General features: G+C 37.8%; 1 protein-coding gene across 2 annotated transcripts in view; it reads right to left on the reverse strand.

Moving 5' to 3' along the window:
- LOC124555251 overlaps positions 1-19,305 on the reverse strand; it is a 532,173-nt gene that overhangs the window by 13,397 nt on the left and 499,471 nt on the right. For both annotated transcript variants that reach the window (XM_047129116.1, XM_047129115.1), the window contains exon 8: positions 1,397-1,628. In XM_047129116.1, coding sequence (XP_046985072.1) covers positions 1,397-1,628 — 232 coding nt within the window. The remainder of the gene's footprint in view (positions 1-1,396; positions 1,629-19,305) is intronic.

Consider the following 19,305-nt stretch of genomic DNA (forward strand, 5'->3'; position numbering starts at 1 on the left):
GTGAGATGCATTGCAAAAATACCACCAAGACAGACCTGTAGGCAAGCTTTTGTACACTATAATATTATGACAGTATATTCACTGTACATATACCAAAGCATAATGGCGGTAAGGTCAAGTGATAAACACCTCCTAAATAAAGATGTACACAAACACGGTACAAGAGGAAATGAAAATTACTACATGATAAACAGAAATCTAAAACTGTCTATGACTGCCCCAGAAGAAGCAGGCAAAAGGTTTTTTAATAAACTCCCCAAAATCATTAAAAAAGAAACAGACCTAAAATGTTTTAAAAATCATTTGAAACTATATCTCACAGAGAAATGTATATACAGTTTGAGTGAATACTAAGATGGTGTTTAATATGTTATATCATTACTGAAATGTACGTTTAAAAATTATCATGTATGTTGTTTGGATTTGTGTGTACATATAATGTGAAACATGTAATACCTTTGTATGATTATGGACTATTTCTGTTTAATCATTTGTTTCATTTATATATAACGAAATCAAGTTTGATGTTAATAGCCTATTGTATGACACACCCAATACTCTCAGCTGAATTTTCAGCTGGAGTCCATGGGCAAAGAATAAATAAATAAATAATTATTATTCTCAGTGAATGGTTAACCGCAAGGCCAAAGAATGAGTTGGTTCAACATTCAATAAACATTGATGTCAGTAGAGATGGAGCAATAGTTCAGATGAAGACAGACAGTGCAAGTTATGAGTTTGTTAATGACACAGTTGTGGCACTTCCCTAAACTGATCCATGTAAGCTTCAATTACCAGTGTCATGTAGGTGAAGGCATGGTATATTAAATTATTACTGCATCAAGAAAAGGACATTATGCATTATAAACTGAATCAATGATTCAGTTTGTCCAGTTCCCCTCTCCAACCGGGTCTTCTCAGAAGCCCTTGCATTGCTCAGAATAAAAAATAACAATGAAGTGCACATGGAGGAGAAAGACAGTTTTAACATTTAGGAGATATATCCATATTCTTAATGTATTTTGTTACCACGTTTTCTGTACTCTTTAGATGTTTTTTACTCACAAAATCATACATCTACATAAGTACTCCTGAAAATATAAGGAAGTTACAGCTAGATATTGTTAGTTTGCCTAGTTTCGTTACTGTATGTCAACTCTAACATTTTCTTATGGGTCAGATTTCCTTTATATCCAGATAATTTCTGTCTGCTGCTATGATCCATTTGAAGGTTATCAATTATGAATGGTGTATTAGCTTTTACATGAAGTTGTACGTATAGTGTAAATACTAAATATATTTTAGGCATTTTTGATATGAAAAGCCACAAAAATGCAACATCACTCCACAATTTCAAGATACAAAATGAGAAAAGAGGCACTGTAACAGCACAAACCTTTACATGAAGCTTGAGTAGCTGGCTCGGGTATATTTTCTGAAGTAACTATGTTATTAGTTACTGAGGTGGTATTGAATTCCACTTCAATACCTAGGGCAGATGTATTTGTACTTCCCATTTGGGCTGCAACAGCTAATTCACAGTCTTTTGATGCATCAGGGCCAAGTTGGCTTAAAGGTTTCTCTGCTTCTTTCTCATATGAGCTAGATCCTTCAGAACCATCATCTACCTGGAATGTAAATTTGATAATGCAGTTATATACTGTTTTCTTCGTCATATTTGATTTTTCTTTACATTACATTATTTAAAGTTTTTAAAGAAAGATATTTGCAATTAAAGCAAAATTTATTACTTCATGCACATAAAAACACATCATTTCATTTCATTTCATTTTATTATCTTCCTGTATATCATTTACATGATGTAGGAATTGTCACAACAAAGTTATCATACTAGTACAAGTACTACAGACATAATAATGGAATATCACTTTCAAGGCATTTTTTAAAAGTACAAATTTAGGCATATAAATTAAAATTTTTGGCAATAAATTTACACACAATCAAAGTACTCATCTACGTCATAGAAAGTTTTGCTTAAAAGGTAATTTTTAAGCTCAGTCTTAAATTTTACTTAATCTATTATTGCCTTCATGTACACTGGCAGAGCATTGTAGAGTTTTATTCCAAAATAACTTACATGTTTTTGGGTTTGTGTTGTCCTTACCCTTTCTACATACAAATTCTTATGAGTTCTAGTATTATAATTATGGCAGTCCTCATTTGTACGTAGATTTTTCATATGTGCTCTTGTACACAGAATGCTTTTAAAAATATACAGTGATGGTATTGTGAGTATTTGCAGTTCTTTGAAGAGGGGCCTGCAATGAGTTCTTGGAGAGTTATGTGTTATGATTCATATAGCTCTTTTCTGAAATTTGAAGATATCTGTTAAGCTTGATTTAGTTTTACCCCATAACACTATGCCATAAGACACGATGGACTGAAAGTAAGCAAAATACACTAGTCTAGTACAGTCTGTGCTGCATACTCTAGATAATATCCTCAATGCAAAACATGCCGAATTGAGCCTGTGGGATAAGTACTTGAGATGGTCTTTCCAGCTTAAGTTTTGATCAATGTTCATGCCCAAAAACTTTGTGGATTGTACACTCTCTATCTTCTTATCCATTAGTTTTAACTGGAGGTCCATATCTTGAGTTGCTTTGCCATACTGTATATAATTTGTTTTACTTAGATTAAGTGTTAACTCATTAGCATTAAACCAATGTTGAATACATTTCAGGACTATATCAGTTGTGGTGGTTAATGATTTTTTATCATCACTTATAATTATGCTAGTGTCATCTGCGAACAACATTATTTTGGTAGAAATATTAGGATTTTTTATGTCATTTATATAAAGCAAGAATAATAAGGGACCAAGAACACTGCCCTGTGGGACACCTATTTCAAATTTCTTTGCATCTGAGACCCACTTGATTTTCTGGTTTTTATGTTCTGCGATGATTTCTACCACCTGAGTTCTATCTTGAAGGTAAGATTCAAACCACTGCTTCACAACTCCCCTTACACCTATTGCCCCCATCTTGGTTAACAGAATTTTGTGATTTACTGTATCAAAAGCTTTAGATAAATCTAAGTTAATTCCCACTACACATTTTTTAGTGTCGAGACTCCTGACAATCTCTTTGGTATAGGCATGGATAGCTGATTCTGTGCTGTGGCCCGAGCGAAAGCCATGTTGATTGCAGTTTTGGAAGTTTGTGAGCATCTAAGTATTTTATGAGTCTGGTTTTCATTAATATCTCTAGAATTTTTGAAAATGATTGGAGTAGGGATATTGGTCTATAATTTTCTACCTTGTTTGGATCTCTTTTTTTAAACAGAGGTCTAACCTTAGAGATTTTCAAACTCTCAGGAAACACACCTTCGCTGAAAGACAAATTGGCAATATGTACCAGGGGCTTTATAAATTGTTGGGCAACTTTTTTTATTGTTGACACGGTCACTTCATCCACACCTGCAGACATTTTTGATTTTAGACTCTTTATCACCTTCAATATTTGATCATCATTTGTGGGAGTTAACAACATACTACTGTCTACTTTTGGGGCTGTTAATTTCTCATGTTTAGTAAAGTTTTTACTTAATGACACTGGTACACTTAAAAAGTAATTATTAATGCAATTTGCCAGAGTTTCATCCTTTAATCCAATATTTTCACTATTTTTGAGTACTATTTCCTGATCCTTGAGGCCCTTACCTGTTTCCCTTTTCACAATTTCCCAAATAGTTTCTGATTTATTGCCTGATTTTCTTATTAATTTATCATTACTAAGTAATTTTGCTTTTGTAATTACTTTTCTATATATTTTTTTGTAATTTGTTACATATTCTTTAAACTTTGGGTCAGTCCAACTTTTCAGTCTATAGTTAAGCATTTTCATGGTCCTGGAGGAATTTCTAATACCTGTTGTGATCCAGGAGTTAGCATGTGTATGCCCATATGTGTTTGTTTTGACAAGTTTCAAATTTCAACATAAACAGGGAAGAAAAAACATTATATGCAGTGTTTGTGCTAGTTTGTAACAGTACTTCTGCCCATGATTGGTTAGTCAGTGTATTTATGAAGTGACTGCAACTATTTGTGGTGAAGGTCCTTTTGTACATTTGGTATGAACTATTTTTGGTCACAGGGGCTATGGGAAATTTAAGGATAAGTGCATTGTGATCAGATATTCCTAGGCCAACATTTATTACATCTATATCTATGGCATCTATATTTGTGAAGATATTATCTATGAGACTTTTTGAAGAGTTTGTTATTCTTGTAGGGTTAGTTATATGTGGATACAAATTGAAGCTATGTAAAACATTCAGGAACTGATCTCTGGATGCACCTTCAGTCAATAAGTTGACATTAAAATCTCCACTTATAATTATTGTTGATTTTTTATGATGTAATATTTTGAGCAATGCCTCTAACTTATTTCTAAGAATTTCAGGATCACCACATGGTGATCTGTACACTGACATTATTATTAATTTACTCTTTTGCATATTCAACTGTATTGCTGCAGCCTCATTAATTGGAAACCATTATTTATTAAAATCATTACACTTTTTACATAAAGCAGTTTTAATTTAGAATAAATTGAATTAAAAATGTATAGCCATGTTTTCAAAACATTTTTAGAAACAAGCAGAAAAACCAACCTTTGAATACCAGTGCATTTATACTTTAACAGTATTTACTATTGATAGCAAAGTGAAGTTTTAAATGAACAGTGGATCACTTAAGTAATAACAAGACAAAATTAGTTATCATGTGTATCCTTGTTTATGATCTGAACTGTAATCTTGGCATTTTATTATAAAAATCTTCAGTAAGCTGCCCAAAGAGAGAAGATAAAAAATTGTGAATCTACAGAAGTTCACAAATAAGTTGAAGGGGAATCAGATGAGCCATTCATTCTATGTACAATAAAGATATGAGGATTCTGGTTCTCCAACATCTGTTAGCATTAAAGGATAATGATACTTCATTCTTTTAGTAAATCTATTTATTTATTTGTGTGGCTCATGCATGTTGCAAGCCTTTTTAGTTGGTGTCTTATTTCAACAACTGTAAGTAATCATACATCAATGTGAAGTGAAATATGACGGGTATATAGCAAATGAATAGTGTACAATATATTGTAGATGAATAGCAAGAGTTTCTTCCTGTGTAGCAGCTTTTCTTCTAAGGATCTGTCCGATGCTGCACTGTAATTTGATCGTATCTGTTTTTGTACTATCACATCAACTGAGACTGCAAAAACAGTGTCCATATTTGCTAATTATGAATGTATGGAATGCTTCTGCCTATCCAGTTATGTTACTTAAAACACAGCACACATCTAACTTTTATTTTAATAAATGTTTAAAGTTCCAGTTTTCATCTGGTTAACAAACAATATTAAAAGAGTTTCCAGCATTAAAAAGGGTGGTAAACAGCTGCCACAGATTAGTTACAGATCATTATTAGTAATTTTAATACTTTGTAAGGTAGTTGAGGCCATAATATACACTCATTGTCATAGTAACCTTGGGAAAGCGACCTTCTTTATAACAAAGAACCTGATTTTCAGAAGGAAGAAATACAACTGCAGTTCTTTTGGAAATTAATGGAAAATATTAATATCTTTTTTAATACAGAAATGTGGTATCACTTGTTTTCTGTGACCATTGAAAAGCAATTGAGTGAAATCCTAGTGATATTTTATTTGGGAAACTGGATTTTTATGGAATACATAATCACACTTGACTGTAATTACTTCTCATTTTAACATCAGAAAATGATATCTTTCAGTCAAAACTGAACATGTCTTAGTTGAAATTAAAATTAGAACACATCTGCTCTGTGTCAGAAAACAATGAGTATCTTGATTCTTCTTTCAGCTGGCATACTGCTAATAAAATTCTATGTAACAAGACAAAACACATCATCTTCTGTTTGAAGTGTGAAGGGCCATAGAAACTGAATCACTAAAACCTTCAGATGTGCATGTTGGCTATCTAGTGCAGAAACAAAGAGAGATAGTCAATAATTACTATCACTGTGTGACATACTTTGGGATATTCCAGTCACCGTAGGGACATTCCATCACATTACCAACATGAAAAAAAAAAAACAGTTTTTAAAAGAAGTTGAGCATCAAAAAGGGGTTTCAGGAAAGGTCATCCAACAGCTGAACAGATCTGTAACCTCAAAAGGATTATTAGATATTGTACTCTATGTCCTAAGCAATATTTTTTTATGGACATAAGGAAATCCCACATTTCAATAGACCATAAAGTCCTGTTAATTTGAGATTGACTTTAAAGTGCTGGCATTAATTACAGCCACTCTGACAGATACAAACTCCATAATAAAGTTCCTAGGATGCTTCTCAGATTCATTTGAGATCAAAACAGGAGCCAGACAACATGATGAGATGTCACTGATGGTCTTCAACTGTGTTCTTGAAAAAAAGAAAAATATCATCAGGATCCAGTGAGCAAGATTAATAAAAACCGACTACAGCCTGATCAGAATGAGAACTAAATTGTAGGGAATCATGGTGGTCTGTCTAGCTTTTGCTGATAATATAGCTGTTTTGTCAAATTATGTAGACACACTAGGGTTCAGATCGAAATGTAAAAGCAAACCAACAAACAAACTGATCCGCAAATATAGTTTGAAAAAACACCAGAAATAATTACTAACACAGAAGACGTCACTCCTAAAACCCCAGATGAAATATGGAGACACCAACAGACTAAAAATGTTTAAGTAGCCAGGAGAAGTCATTAATAAAAAAAAAAAAAGAGCCATTAATATAACACTAAGATACATCACTATGAAACAGTTCCGAAGCCAGTAGTCATGTATGCAACTGAAACTGTATCTCTAAATGCAAATGAAAGCCTCCTTGAAGGACTATAGAGAAAAGAGCATAGAATAATTAGAGAAATCATGGGATCTAATTATAAGAATGGTGTTCACCAAAAAAGATACAATAAGGAAATTTATGGAAGAATAGAAAAAAAATTACAGACTTGCAAAAGATGTATTATTTTATGGTCACCTCAAATAAATGGCCACGAAAGAGTTTAACAAGGAGATCTTCCAATTATTTATTCAAACCCCAAACCACAATTCCCAAGTTTAGATATACTAATGAAGACCTTTGACTCCTACAAATCAAACCTAAAAATTCTTGTAACAGGGATTTCCTCCACAAGAAGATGATGATAAACAGGTTACACTAATATAAGCAGCCAGAAAGAAGAAACACTGCTCCTTGCATGGAGGAGAATAAGCAAGCCCACTCGCAAAGACTCAAGTATATCTGGGTGATAAAGAAAGCAAAGTTCACTGCAAGATGTAATAAGACTTAATGTGGGCCTAGATGGCACCACCAGAATAAATAAAAATAACAAATAAAATGGTCATGTAATTTGCATGATTGATCAAGGCGGTAGTGTCATATATTTTATTATGAGGACCAAAGTACTTACAATTGTGAATTTAAAAATTTATGTTTTGTTACACTGTATTAAAAATAATATTTCTTAACTTGTAATGAGGGAAGAGGTTCATCATAACAACAATGGAAAAAAGGCTAATTTGAATGTACAATGACACAGATTACTAATAACATAAATTCTCAGAAAGTGAAACTACTCAGACTCAATGGTAAGTTAGTACACTCATTCCAGTCTATATCACTAAAAAGTTTCAAAATAAAATAGTGCAGCTGGCAGTCAGACAACAAATTGCAGCCTACAACATTACTTAGTTATTTGATGTGCATAGTGATGAAGTTTTTTCTATGAAAATTCATTGTAATCTACTGTACTCTAATGAAATGTATATCTGTATCAATGGCAAAGCCTATTTCCTACTTAAATGACCAAAAGCTAAAAATGATTCTTTATTCTATTCATTACTAAATGAAGCATAGGCAGAATATTCTTTACTAGCAAAATATGATGAGAAAATCTAACAAAGGGTAGTTTTTAGTGTTGTGTACATATGTGATTAATAACAGTTTTTTGTTCTTATACTTTTAATTTATTCAACATTGTGGAGGGCCCTCCTTGATGATGGTCTCTATGGAATGCAGCACGTAAGTGAGACAGTTATTTTCAGGTTTGTTAACTGGATATATCCTGTAATCCAGATACATCATGTCTTTGAGATTGACAGTTGATATGGACCATTTATCCAACAGCAAACTTTGAAAGCCAGGACAATTTATCCAACATTAACCACTAAAAGCCATTTTCTAAGACATTACCAAAGTTAGTATATCAAATATCATTATCAAAAGTCACTTAGAGTGAAATCATAATTTCTGTTAACATAACAAGTTACAGACATTGCAGTACAACAATATTTGTATGAAACACATACACAATCCAAATGACTGTGTGAAGTTCCATCCAACTGCCAATTACATAAACCATACTTTATTTGCAATCTTAACTCAGTATGATTAGCCAGTTGAGTGCCAAGAGACAGATTTCATTGCAAAAGTTGGGAAGTGCTTAATAAACTTCATGTTGGAATGGGGAGGAGAATGAGATGACTGTTCACATCCTTCTATGTGAATGGAAAGAGCAGTCAATGAAATGGCATTACATGATGCAAGAGAACAAGAAAAACATTTTAAAATGTGCACACCACAGGATAGGACATGGAAAGTGTCTTTAGGATGAGAATGGTGCATTCCTGGTGGATTTTATGGAGAAAAGAAAAACAGTCAATCCGGTGCAATACATAAGCAGTCCATATACAAATTTAAGCTTGTCTTCATTGAGCTGGCCTATTAAAAGCTCCATCCCATGAGCATATTAATGCAAAACAATGCACAAAACATTGCTGAGACACTGAAATTTGGAAGGGAAATCTTACCTCATCCACCTTACAATCCACTTCTAATGTCATTAAATTACTAACTGTTCAGGCTACTAAGTGAAGCATTACCTTGAAGATGCAAAGAGTTTGCAAAATTCTGTGCAATAATGGCTGAGAAACAGAGGCAGTGATCTTTGGCATTACCTTGTTCACAGGCAGATAAAAATATTGAAAAGGACAGAATATAGTAAAAAGAGAATAATTACTGATACTCACAAATTCTGTAATTACATGTATTAACTTCAATTCACTTTCTTGTGGAATAAAAGAGAAATGACTTTATAGGAATTGCCTTCTGGCAAAACCACATGATAAAATAAATAAAGTTGCAAAAAGAAGACTCCAAATGAATAACAAGAAATAGAATGGTTGTACTTATAAAAATATGCCAAGAATGACAGAACCTTTTATAAAGAGGACTGAGTACCTTAGTGTTGCAGCAGCAGTCAGGGGTTTCTTCTGTTGTAGAAAATGGCAGACAAGAAGTGCTGCAAGATGAAAAAATGGCATGCAGGCCACTCGGAATCAGAGAAAACGTATCTCAGAATGCCTTTGGTTAAAACAGCTGTCTTTTTATGTTTACATTTACTAAAAAGTTTTGTAAATTAAACATTATGATTTAGAAACCCTGTTTTGACTAAATCAACAAAACTGAATCAATGGTAAGATATCACATTGTAATATTCACTGTAGAATTATGAAATATGAAATTAAGCTCTCTGTTACAAAGCTACTTTCCAACTGTATTCGTTTGCAATGTTTTAGCACCTTTCACTTAGTTCTTTAAGGCTGTAGTAACGATTTTTATATCCATTGATAGTAAATAATTTTAGTTTGCATTGCATACTTATTTAAGCTACAAAGTTTCCAAGAAAGTGAAATGCACACGTTGAGCTACCACCACCAGAGCAGGAGCAATAGCAGCAGGACAAGAAAGAGATAACATAGTTGCATACAATGGATCCTTGACATTGAAGGACAAAAATTCTGCTGGTTAAAGCTAATACAGCAGATTGAAATCTGGTTCCAAACTCTAAGTCTCATCAATAAATCAGTAACCTTCTGGTCTCTGCAGGTCTCTTCCACATTCCACATAGACAACCAACTTTCATGATTCTTGAAGCAAGTGTTTGTGATGATTAAACTAAAATCTGTGCAAAATTTTAACAAGTGGCTTCCTCTTTCATTCCTTTCCCCCAATCCATATCCACCCAACATTTTTCCCATCCTGCTTTTCCCACTATTGAATTCCAGTCCCCAACATAATTAAGCTTTCATCTCTCTTAATCACATGAATAATTTATTTTATCTCATTATACTTTTCTTCAATTTCTTCATCATTTACACAGCTAGTTGGCATATAAACTTGTGCTACTGCAGTAAGTGTTGGCTTTGAAAATGCATTCACTAAGCTGTTCACAGTAGCTTAGCTGCATTCCTATTTTATTATTCATTATTAGATATACTCCTTGATTATTCCTGCTTGATTTTGTATATATAATCCTGTACTGACCTAACCAGAAGGCCTGTTCCTCTTGTCATTATACTTCCCTAATTCCCACTATATCCAATTCAAAACCTATCAATTAATGGAAAATTCAGGATGGAAAAACAACAGCATAATGAAAAGGATGGATCGCTATTCACCATGTAGAAGAGACACTGATTCACAGACAGCCACAATGAAAAGACTGCTATACATTTTAGCTTTCAGAAAAAGGCCTTCTTTTATAGTAGAATGCAGACATATTCACATAAGCACAACTCACTCACAGTCACATGACCACTGTGTCTGGCCACTGTTGCTGGACTGAGTCATAACTGTACCCAATGGGAGCAGCAATCTGGTGGTGGGGTAAGGAGGAGCCATGGGGCAGGGATGAGGTACAGCAGAGTGGCATAAAAGAAGGCTTAGTTCTGTATGTGGGACCCTGCAGGGACATGGTCAGGATAGGGTAGGTTTGAGGGTGGGGGCATACAGATGTGAATAAAGAGAAATAGAGAAGGGGAAAAGGACTAGTGAGTGCACTGGTGGAATAGAAGGCTGTGTTGTGCTGGAGTAGGAGCAGGGAAGGGGACAGGTAAGTAGAGGACAGGGACTAGGAAAGTCTGAAGCCATGGAGGTTAGGGGAACATAGGATATACTGCAAGCAGATTTCCCACTTGTGCTGGTATTGGTAAGAAGGACTCTAATGTCACACACTGTCAAACAGTCATTGAAGAGAAGCAAGTTGTGTTGGGCAGCACGTTCAGCAACTGTGTGATCCAGGTGTCTCTTGGCCACTGTTTGTTGGTGGCCATTCATGCAGAGAGACAGCTTGTTAGTTGTCATGCCCATATAGAAAGCAGCATAGTGGTTGGAGCTTAATCTATAGATCACATGATGGCTTTCACAGGTAGCCAAGACGTTGATGGGATAGGAGATGCCTGCCTGCAAGTGGAGTAAGTGGTGTGGGAGGATGAATGGGACAAGTACTGCTTCTAGGTCTAGTGCAAGTACATGAATACTGAGACAAGAGGTTGGGGACAGGGGTGGAGCGGGGATGGACAAGGATATTGCGTAGGTTTGGTTGGTGGAACAATACCACCGTGGAAGTATTGGGAAGGATACTGGGTAGGATATTCCTCATTTCAGTGCATGGCAAGAAGTAATTGAGTTCCTGGTGAAGTGTGCAATTCAGTTATTCCAGTCCTGAGTGGTAATAAGCCATGAGGGGAGTACTCCTTTGTGGCTGGGCAGTGAGTATGTGGGAGGTGGTAGATTACTGGAGAGACAAGGCACAGGAGATCAGTTTCTGTACAAGTTTGGGTGGTTAAAAAAAAATCAGTCTGTGGGGGCCTCCATGAGACCCATGGTACATTAGGAGAGGGACTGCTTATGTCTGCAGATGGGATGACCACAGGTGGCTAGGCTGTGTGGTACGGACTTCTTGGTGTGGAGAGGATGACAGCTGTCATTGCAGAGGTATTGCTGGTGGTTGACAAGTTTGATTTGGACAGAGGTACTAATGTAGCCATCCTTGAGGTGGAGGTTAGCATCAAGGAAGGTGGCTTGTTGGGTTGAGAAGGACCAGGGGAAGTGAGAGGTGGAGAAGGTGTTGAGGTTCTGGAGGAATGTAGACAGGCTGTCCCCATCCTCACTCCCAGTTATGAAGATATCATCAATGAATCTGAATGAGGTGAGGGTTTTGGGATTCTGGGTGGTTAGGAAGGATTCATCTAGATCTCCCAGAATAGAATGGCATATGATAGTGCCGTGCAGATGGCCATCACTCTAAAATGGATTTGTTTGTGGATGTTGCATTCAAAGGAGAATAATTGTGGATGAGAATATAGTTGGTCTTGCTGACGAGGAAGGACATTGCAGGTTTTGAGACATATGAGCATTGAGAAAGGTAGGGTTCAATAGTAGCAAGGAATGGACATTGGCCCTGCTGATCACTGTTGGTGCCAGCTCCCTCTACACTGACATCCCAAATGCCCATGGACTTGCTGCTATTGAACACTACACTTTCCAGTGCCAAACTGACTCCAGACCTATGACCTCCTTCCTGGTAAGCATGACCAACTATGTCCTCACCCACAGTTACTTCTTCGAAGATATCACTAACAAACAAATACATTGTACAGCAATGGGTACCTAATTCTTCCTAGCCACCCAAAAATCCCAAGCCCCTCACGTGGTTCAGGTTCACTGATGACACCTTCATGATCTGGACTGAGGGTGAGAAAACCCTGTCCACATTGCTCCATAACCTCAACACCATCTCCACCACTTACTTCACGTGGTACTCGTGAACCCAACAAGCCAGCTTCCTTGATGATGACCTGCACTTCAAGGATGGTTACATCAGTACCTCTGTCCAAATCAAAGCTACCAAACACCAGAAATATGTCCACTTTGACAGCTGCCATCTTCCGTGCTGAGAAGTCCCTTCCATACAACCTAGCCACCCATGGTCATCACATCTACAGTAATGAACAGTCTCTCTGCAAATATGCTATAAGACAATAAATAAATATATAAATAAAATAAAAAAAGAATATGCACCTCAAAGAAGTTATGGAGATAGGGCACAAAGTTATGTTCACACAAGGAAAATGCGAAATTGCAAATTGGTGGCTGTTGGATGAATGTGTGATGCTGCAGCACAGTTTCACTGCACAGCTGGCAAGGATAGTAAACAGGGGACAGTTTGATATCAAGGCACCAAGTGTTTGTGAATTTCAGTCCATGTACTCAGTTGGATAGCAATTATACCTCACGGACAGGAGCATGAAGAATATACACAGTTGTCAGCATTGCAAGAGGATGTGTAGTTGGGCTTCGAGAAGCTGGTTTGAGTACTCATTGAATTATTCAACATTTGAATAGGAGTGATGCCACTGAACATAGCTTCAAGAAGGTAGCAGTCGATGAAGGGAGACAATAGAATGTGAGGACTGAGTAGTTGTTATGGGGGCACTCAGAGCCCCAGATTCATCATTATCATCAGACATTCAGCTGGTGCTTCAGCAACCAGTAGTACTATTAATAGGCAGCTCACAGAAAGGGAGGGGGGGGGGGGGGGGAGCTCCCAGTGCCCCTTGCACTGACTACCACTGACTTCTATACACCAAAGTGCCTGTTTGCAGTGGTGTATGGCCTGGTATCTCATTGACTGGAGTAAAATTGAATTCAGTGATGAGGCTTGCTTTGAGCTGAGCCCAATGACTAGCCAAGATGTGTCTGGAAACATCCCAAACAGTGGTGGGATGTACGGCACAACAGTTAGGAGTGATGGTCTGGGGGGCCATTCCACTTCATAGCAGGATTCCTTTGGTTGTCACCCATGGCACCCTTACAGTACAGCGGCATGATGACAATATTCTACATCTCATTGAATGTGTGATGCTGCAGCACAGTTTCACTGCACAGCTGGCAAGGATAGTAAACAGGGGACAGTTTGATATCAAGGCACCAAGTGTTTGTGTTTTTGTTGCCCTTCATAGCAAGCTTTCCTGGGCTTACATTTCAGCAAGATAATGCGCTCCTGCTGCTTGCCTTTGTGCTTGCCAAATTCTATTTAGGCCAGTGAGGTTGCTGGATTTGACAACCTAAACACCAACTGGACAGAATTTGGCACAATATCCCTCAGGAGGACACCCAACAACTCTATTAATCAGTTTCAAGATGAATAACGGCTTGCATGAGGGCCAGAAGTGGACCAATGGGCTACTGACTTGCTCAATTTGTGAAGCTCTTTTCTCTTGAATAAATCAGCCAGTTTGTCTGAAATTGTAGTCATTTGTTTGTCTGTACATGTACACCACATCTATCAATTTCCATCCCATAAGGATAAATCCTCCATGGTACACAATTTCCCCCCCTCCCCTTAGAGTTTATACCAAGGGTCTCCCTGAGACCTCCACAGACCAAAATTAACCACCCAAACTTGTACAGAAACAGTTCTCCTTTGCCTTGTTTCTCCAGCCAACTACCACCTCCCACATACCCATGATCTGGCCACAACGGAGCACTCCCATTGTAACTTAGTACTGCTCAGGACTGAAGCTACTGAATCACATTCTCCAACAGAGTTCTGACTACCTCTTTTTATGCTCTGAAATGAAGAATGTCCTACCTTCTGTCCTTTGCAAACCTCCCACAGTGGCATTCCACTGCCCACTAAAGCTGCAGAATATTCTGTACATTCCTACTCCACCCCTGCTCACAATCCTCTTGTTTTGTGGCTCATATCTCTGCAATAGACCTAGGTGCAAGACCTGTTCCATACATCCTCCCACTACCACGTACTCCAGTCCAATCACTGGCATCTCCTGTCCCATCAAAGGCAGGACTACTTTTGAAAGCAGTTGTGTGATCTACAAAGTAAGCTCCAACCACTGTATTGCATTCTATGTAGGAATGATCACTAACAAGCTGGCTGTCTGCATGAATGGTCACCAACAAACTGTGACTGAGTGATACCTGGACTATCCAGTTGCTGAAGATGCTGCCCAACATAATGTGCTTTTCTTCAATGACTGATTCACAACTTGCATGTTCAGGATCCTTCCTACCAACACCAGCACAGGTGGAATTTCTGTCGCAATATATCCTACGTTCCCTTAACCCCTTGGCTTCAACCTTCGCTAGTCCCTGTCTTCCACTTGTCTATCCCCTTCTCTGCTCCCACTCCAGCACAACACAGCCTACTGTTCCACCAATACAACCACTAGTTCTTTTTCTGTTCCCGATTTCTCCACCTGCCTCCTCTCTCCCATTCCCCCCACCCCCCTCAAGACTGCAACCTAGCAGCCCCTATCCTGTCACCACTGCATCTCTGAGTACTCCCACAAACAGCACTATGCCTTCGCCCTCCCCACCCTGCAATTTCCCCATCACCTGCCCATGCCTTCTCCTTACCCCCACCACTCGATTGCCGCTCCCATCAAGCATAGTTAAGGCACAGTCCAGCTACAGCAGCCAGAGACAGTGGTCATGTGCATGTAAGTTGTGCTTGAGAGAATTTGTGTTTTTTGCTGCAGAAAAAGGCCTTTTGGCCAAGAGCTAAAATATCTGGCAGCCTTTTTGTTATGCCTGTCTGTGATTCAGTGTCTCCTCTGTGAGTAGCACTCTGTCCTTTTCATAGTATTGTTGTAACTTCAGCCTGTTCATTTCCATTTTTAAATTTTCTAACCTATCTGCCAAATTATGGGATCTAAAATTCCATGCTCCAACCCATAAAATGTCTGTTTTGTTTCTCCTGATAACATACTCCTGAGTTGTCCCCACCAAGAGATCCATATAAAGGACTATTTTACATCTGGAATATTTTACCCAAGAGGAGGCAATCAACATCTAACCATATAGTGGAAAATTACGGTAGTAGTTTCTTCTTGCTTTCAGTTATTAGCATGTCGAATCATCCAGACTGTGCTGTTACAAGGGCAGATCAGTCAATCAACTAGACTGTTTCCCCTGCAACTACTGAGAAGGCTGCTGCCCTCTTCAGGAACCACACATTTGTCTGGCTTCTCAACAGATATCCCCTCCACTGTGGTTGCACCTATGGTATGGTTGTCCGTATTGTTGAGGCACAAAACCCACCCCACCATGACAAGGTCCATGGTACAGGGGAGGGGGGAAGGGACAAATACATTGTAGCAAACAGATGATCCCTCAATAACCATTCAGTCCATTAATGGGCAATGAACCACATGACTTGTTATAGGTACTTGCTAGTCTCACTACACACTATTAATTGTTCGTAGTGCTTACATGTAGAAGTAATGACATTTATGAAACATCAACTGTGTCAGGGTAGAGTTGCTTTCTGCCATTAATGCAGCATATGAATAGTCTGCACTGAATAAAATGATGATATGGGAAGGAATGAAACTGATATGCTTTCAAAACACATATTTTGCTAAGCTTTCATTCCAGAAAATGCTTGTCTATAGTGTTTAACCTTCTGAGTCTCATGTTTCTCTCATATTTTATGATCAAAGTAATAATAAGCAGTTTTGTAACTGGAAACATAGTATTCTATTGCTACAGTAGCCAACTCATGCAAATACCTGGGTGTAACACTTTGTGGGGATATGCAGTGGAATGACAACATAGGCTCAGTCGTAGATAAAGCAGGTGGAAAATTTTGGTTTATCGATAGAAGAGTAGGGAGATACAATCAGTCTACAAAAGAAATTGCTTGGAAGTCCCTTGCGTGACCTATCTTAGAATACTGCTGAAGTGTATGGGACTCATACCAAGTAGGACTAACAGGAGATATCAAATGAATACAAAAAAGGGCAGCACACAGGGTATAGGTTAGTCTGATCCATGGGAGAGTGTCACAGATACGCTGAAGATACTGAATTGGCATATGCCTGAAGACAGAAGCAAAGTATCCCAAGAAAGTCTACTTACAAAGTTTCTAGAACTAGCTTTACATGATGACTCTAGGAATGAACTACAACATCTCTGCATCACTCCCATGGGTTTGTAAGGACAAGACCAGATTAATTACAGCATACACAGGGGAATTCATTTTGGTTCCATATATGAATGGAATGGGAAGAAGCCCTGGTAACTAGTACAATGACAAGCACCTTCTGCAGTGCATTTCATGTGGTTTTCAGAGTGTGGCAATACATGTAGATTGTGACAAGAGTATCTTGGACTTGGTCCAAGATGTAGACATTTTTTTTAAATATTTGCTCACCACATCAGCTTTCAAGTTTAGTCTGCCTATAACAGGAACCTCAACAGTAGAAGTGAGGTGCACTGCTTACAACACTACTTTTATGCAACAGAAGAAGGCTACACAGAAGTAGAGACTTGTTTTCAGTTTAAGAAGCATTTTTGAATGAAAGTAAAATAATTTATTTGCAACTTTTCCTTCGCCACTATTAGCCCTCATTCCATGTTCTTTAGTAAAAATATGTTTTTATTTCTTTATTGTGTAAAATTTGTATGGGATAGTAATAAAATTTTATGAGAAAATTTATTCTGTGGGAGTAACACAACTGATAATCAACAGTGCACTGTTTGCAGCATACGAGAGTTGGAACTTTAATAGTGGCAACTATTTATTTACAGCTTGTACAAGGCAGAACATGTTTCAAGTTTTACTGACCTTCAGAGTAGTCACCAGCATTGTGTATGGCCTGTCAACAGTGATGTGTAAGTCATAGGATACTCTTAGCAGTGCCAGTTGTGTTGAGAGTTCCAGCAGCGCGGTCTATTGTCTGACAAATTTGTAGCAGTTCTGAAGTGAATGCCATGAAGTGTTTCCTTCAGTTTAGAAATGAAGTTGAACGTATTAGGGCTTATGTTAGGGGAGTGCAGCCCCATCAGTCAAACACTTCAGTAACAGCTTGCACTGTATGTGCTTGAGCACTGTCCTGCAAAATGACAGTCAGGTCCTGCAAAAACTATCATCACTTCTGTCTCTATGCTGTTCATTTTTGGAACACAACCTACAACCAGCTTAGAGACAGAAATGATGACACTTTCTGCAGGACATGACTATCATTTTCCAGGACAATGCTCTAGCACATACAGTGCAAGCTGTTACTGATTTGTTTGACTGATGAGGCTGCTGAGTGCTATACCACTTACTGCACTGTCCTGACTGAAGCTCTTGTGAGTTCAACTCGATTTCTAAACTGAAGGAAACGCTTCATGACATTCGCTTCAGAACTGCTACAAATTCGTCAGGCAATAGACCACGTGCTCGAGGTATCAACACAACTGGCACTGCTAAGAGTATCCTATGACTTCCACATCACTGGCAATGGGTTATACACAATGTTGATGACTACTTTGAAGGTCAGTAAAACTTTGAAACACATATCTATTTTGTACGAACTGTAAATAAATAGTTGCCACTATTAACGCTACAACCCTCATATCTTTATAAAATTACATTCTTTGATTTCATTTTCTGTGGTCTTCACTGATGATTCACATGTGCTTTGTATTAATTGCACTAATAAAGTCAATTTTTTGTGTACAGTATCCATGTACATGTTGTTTATGTTGTCCTTCATAAGCAGTGACCCTGGAACTAAAGTGATGTGGTAGTCAACAGTTCATTAATCCATAGGTCACTTTGTTACATATTGGCATGTCACCCATGCATAACCCACTGTGCACTACTGACAGTGCAATCCATGGCATCAAGAATGAGACTGACATTCTACAACACCCTTCTATGTCACTGCTTCCATGGAATTATGCACCTCATGCTGATACCAGTTGTCATATCATGGGATCACTCATGCCAGTTGTGCCATCAGATTTGGTGCCACTGCCATACGTTGTTGTTTTGCACAAAAAGACAGCAGGATAGTGTGACATCAAACCAAAGGTGAACATACTCCCAGTTCAATCATGTGTGCTGGTACCAATCACATGAGCTATAAACTTTCCACTCAACAGCTCTACCGCCCTACCAATGTGGCAATTACAAATCCAGGTACCACTATTCGTATTCAAACAGCCAAATATTTGGTTTGCTATTGTGGAGAATATTTTTATACAACATCAAATATATGATGAATTTGAATAATTTATGTTGTTGATCTACAGCTTTGATCAATGTGCTTCTATGGTGGTGTTGGACATTATTTTACACATTGTTTAACATACCTGCTGTCCTCTCCCTCCCCCACTGCAAGACTACAGCACCCTCAAAGTTGTGTTGACCTCTTTCTGCAAGAAGCCATCAGGTCAGTGACTAACACAGCTTCTTTACCACTAGCAGTGCATTAACTGATTGCTTTTGGTGACACTTATGTGCTATCATTGATTACAGCATTCTTTTGGATGTTCTGCTGTTACACATTTAGCAGCAATATTTACTTCTGCATGTGCAATGGTTCAAATGGCTCTGAGCACTATGGGACTCAACTGCTGAGGTCATTAGTCCCCTAGAACTTAGAACTAGTTA

The sequence above is a fragment of the Schistocerca americana genome, chromosome X, assembly GCF_021461395.2.
Source record: "Schistocerca americana isolate TAMUIC-IGC-003095 chromosome X, iqSchAmer2.1, whole genome shotgun sequence".
Classification (NCBI taxonomy): domain Eukaryota; kingdom Metazoa; phylum Arthropoda; class Insecta; order Orthoptera; family Acrididae; genus Schistocerca; species Schistocerca americana.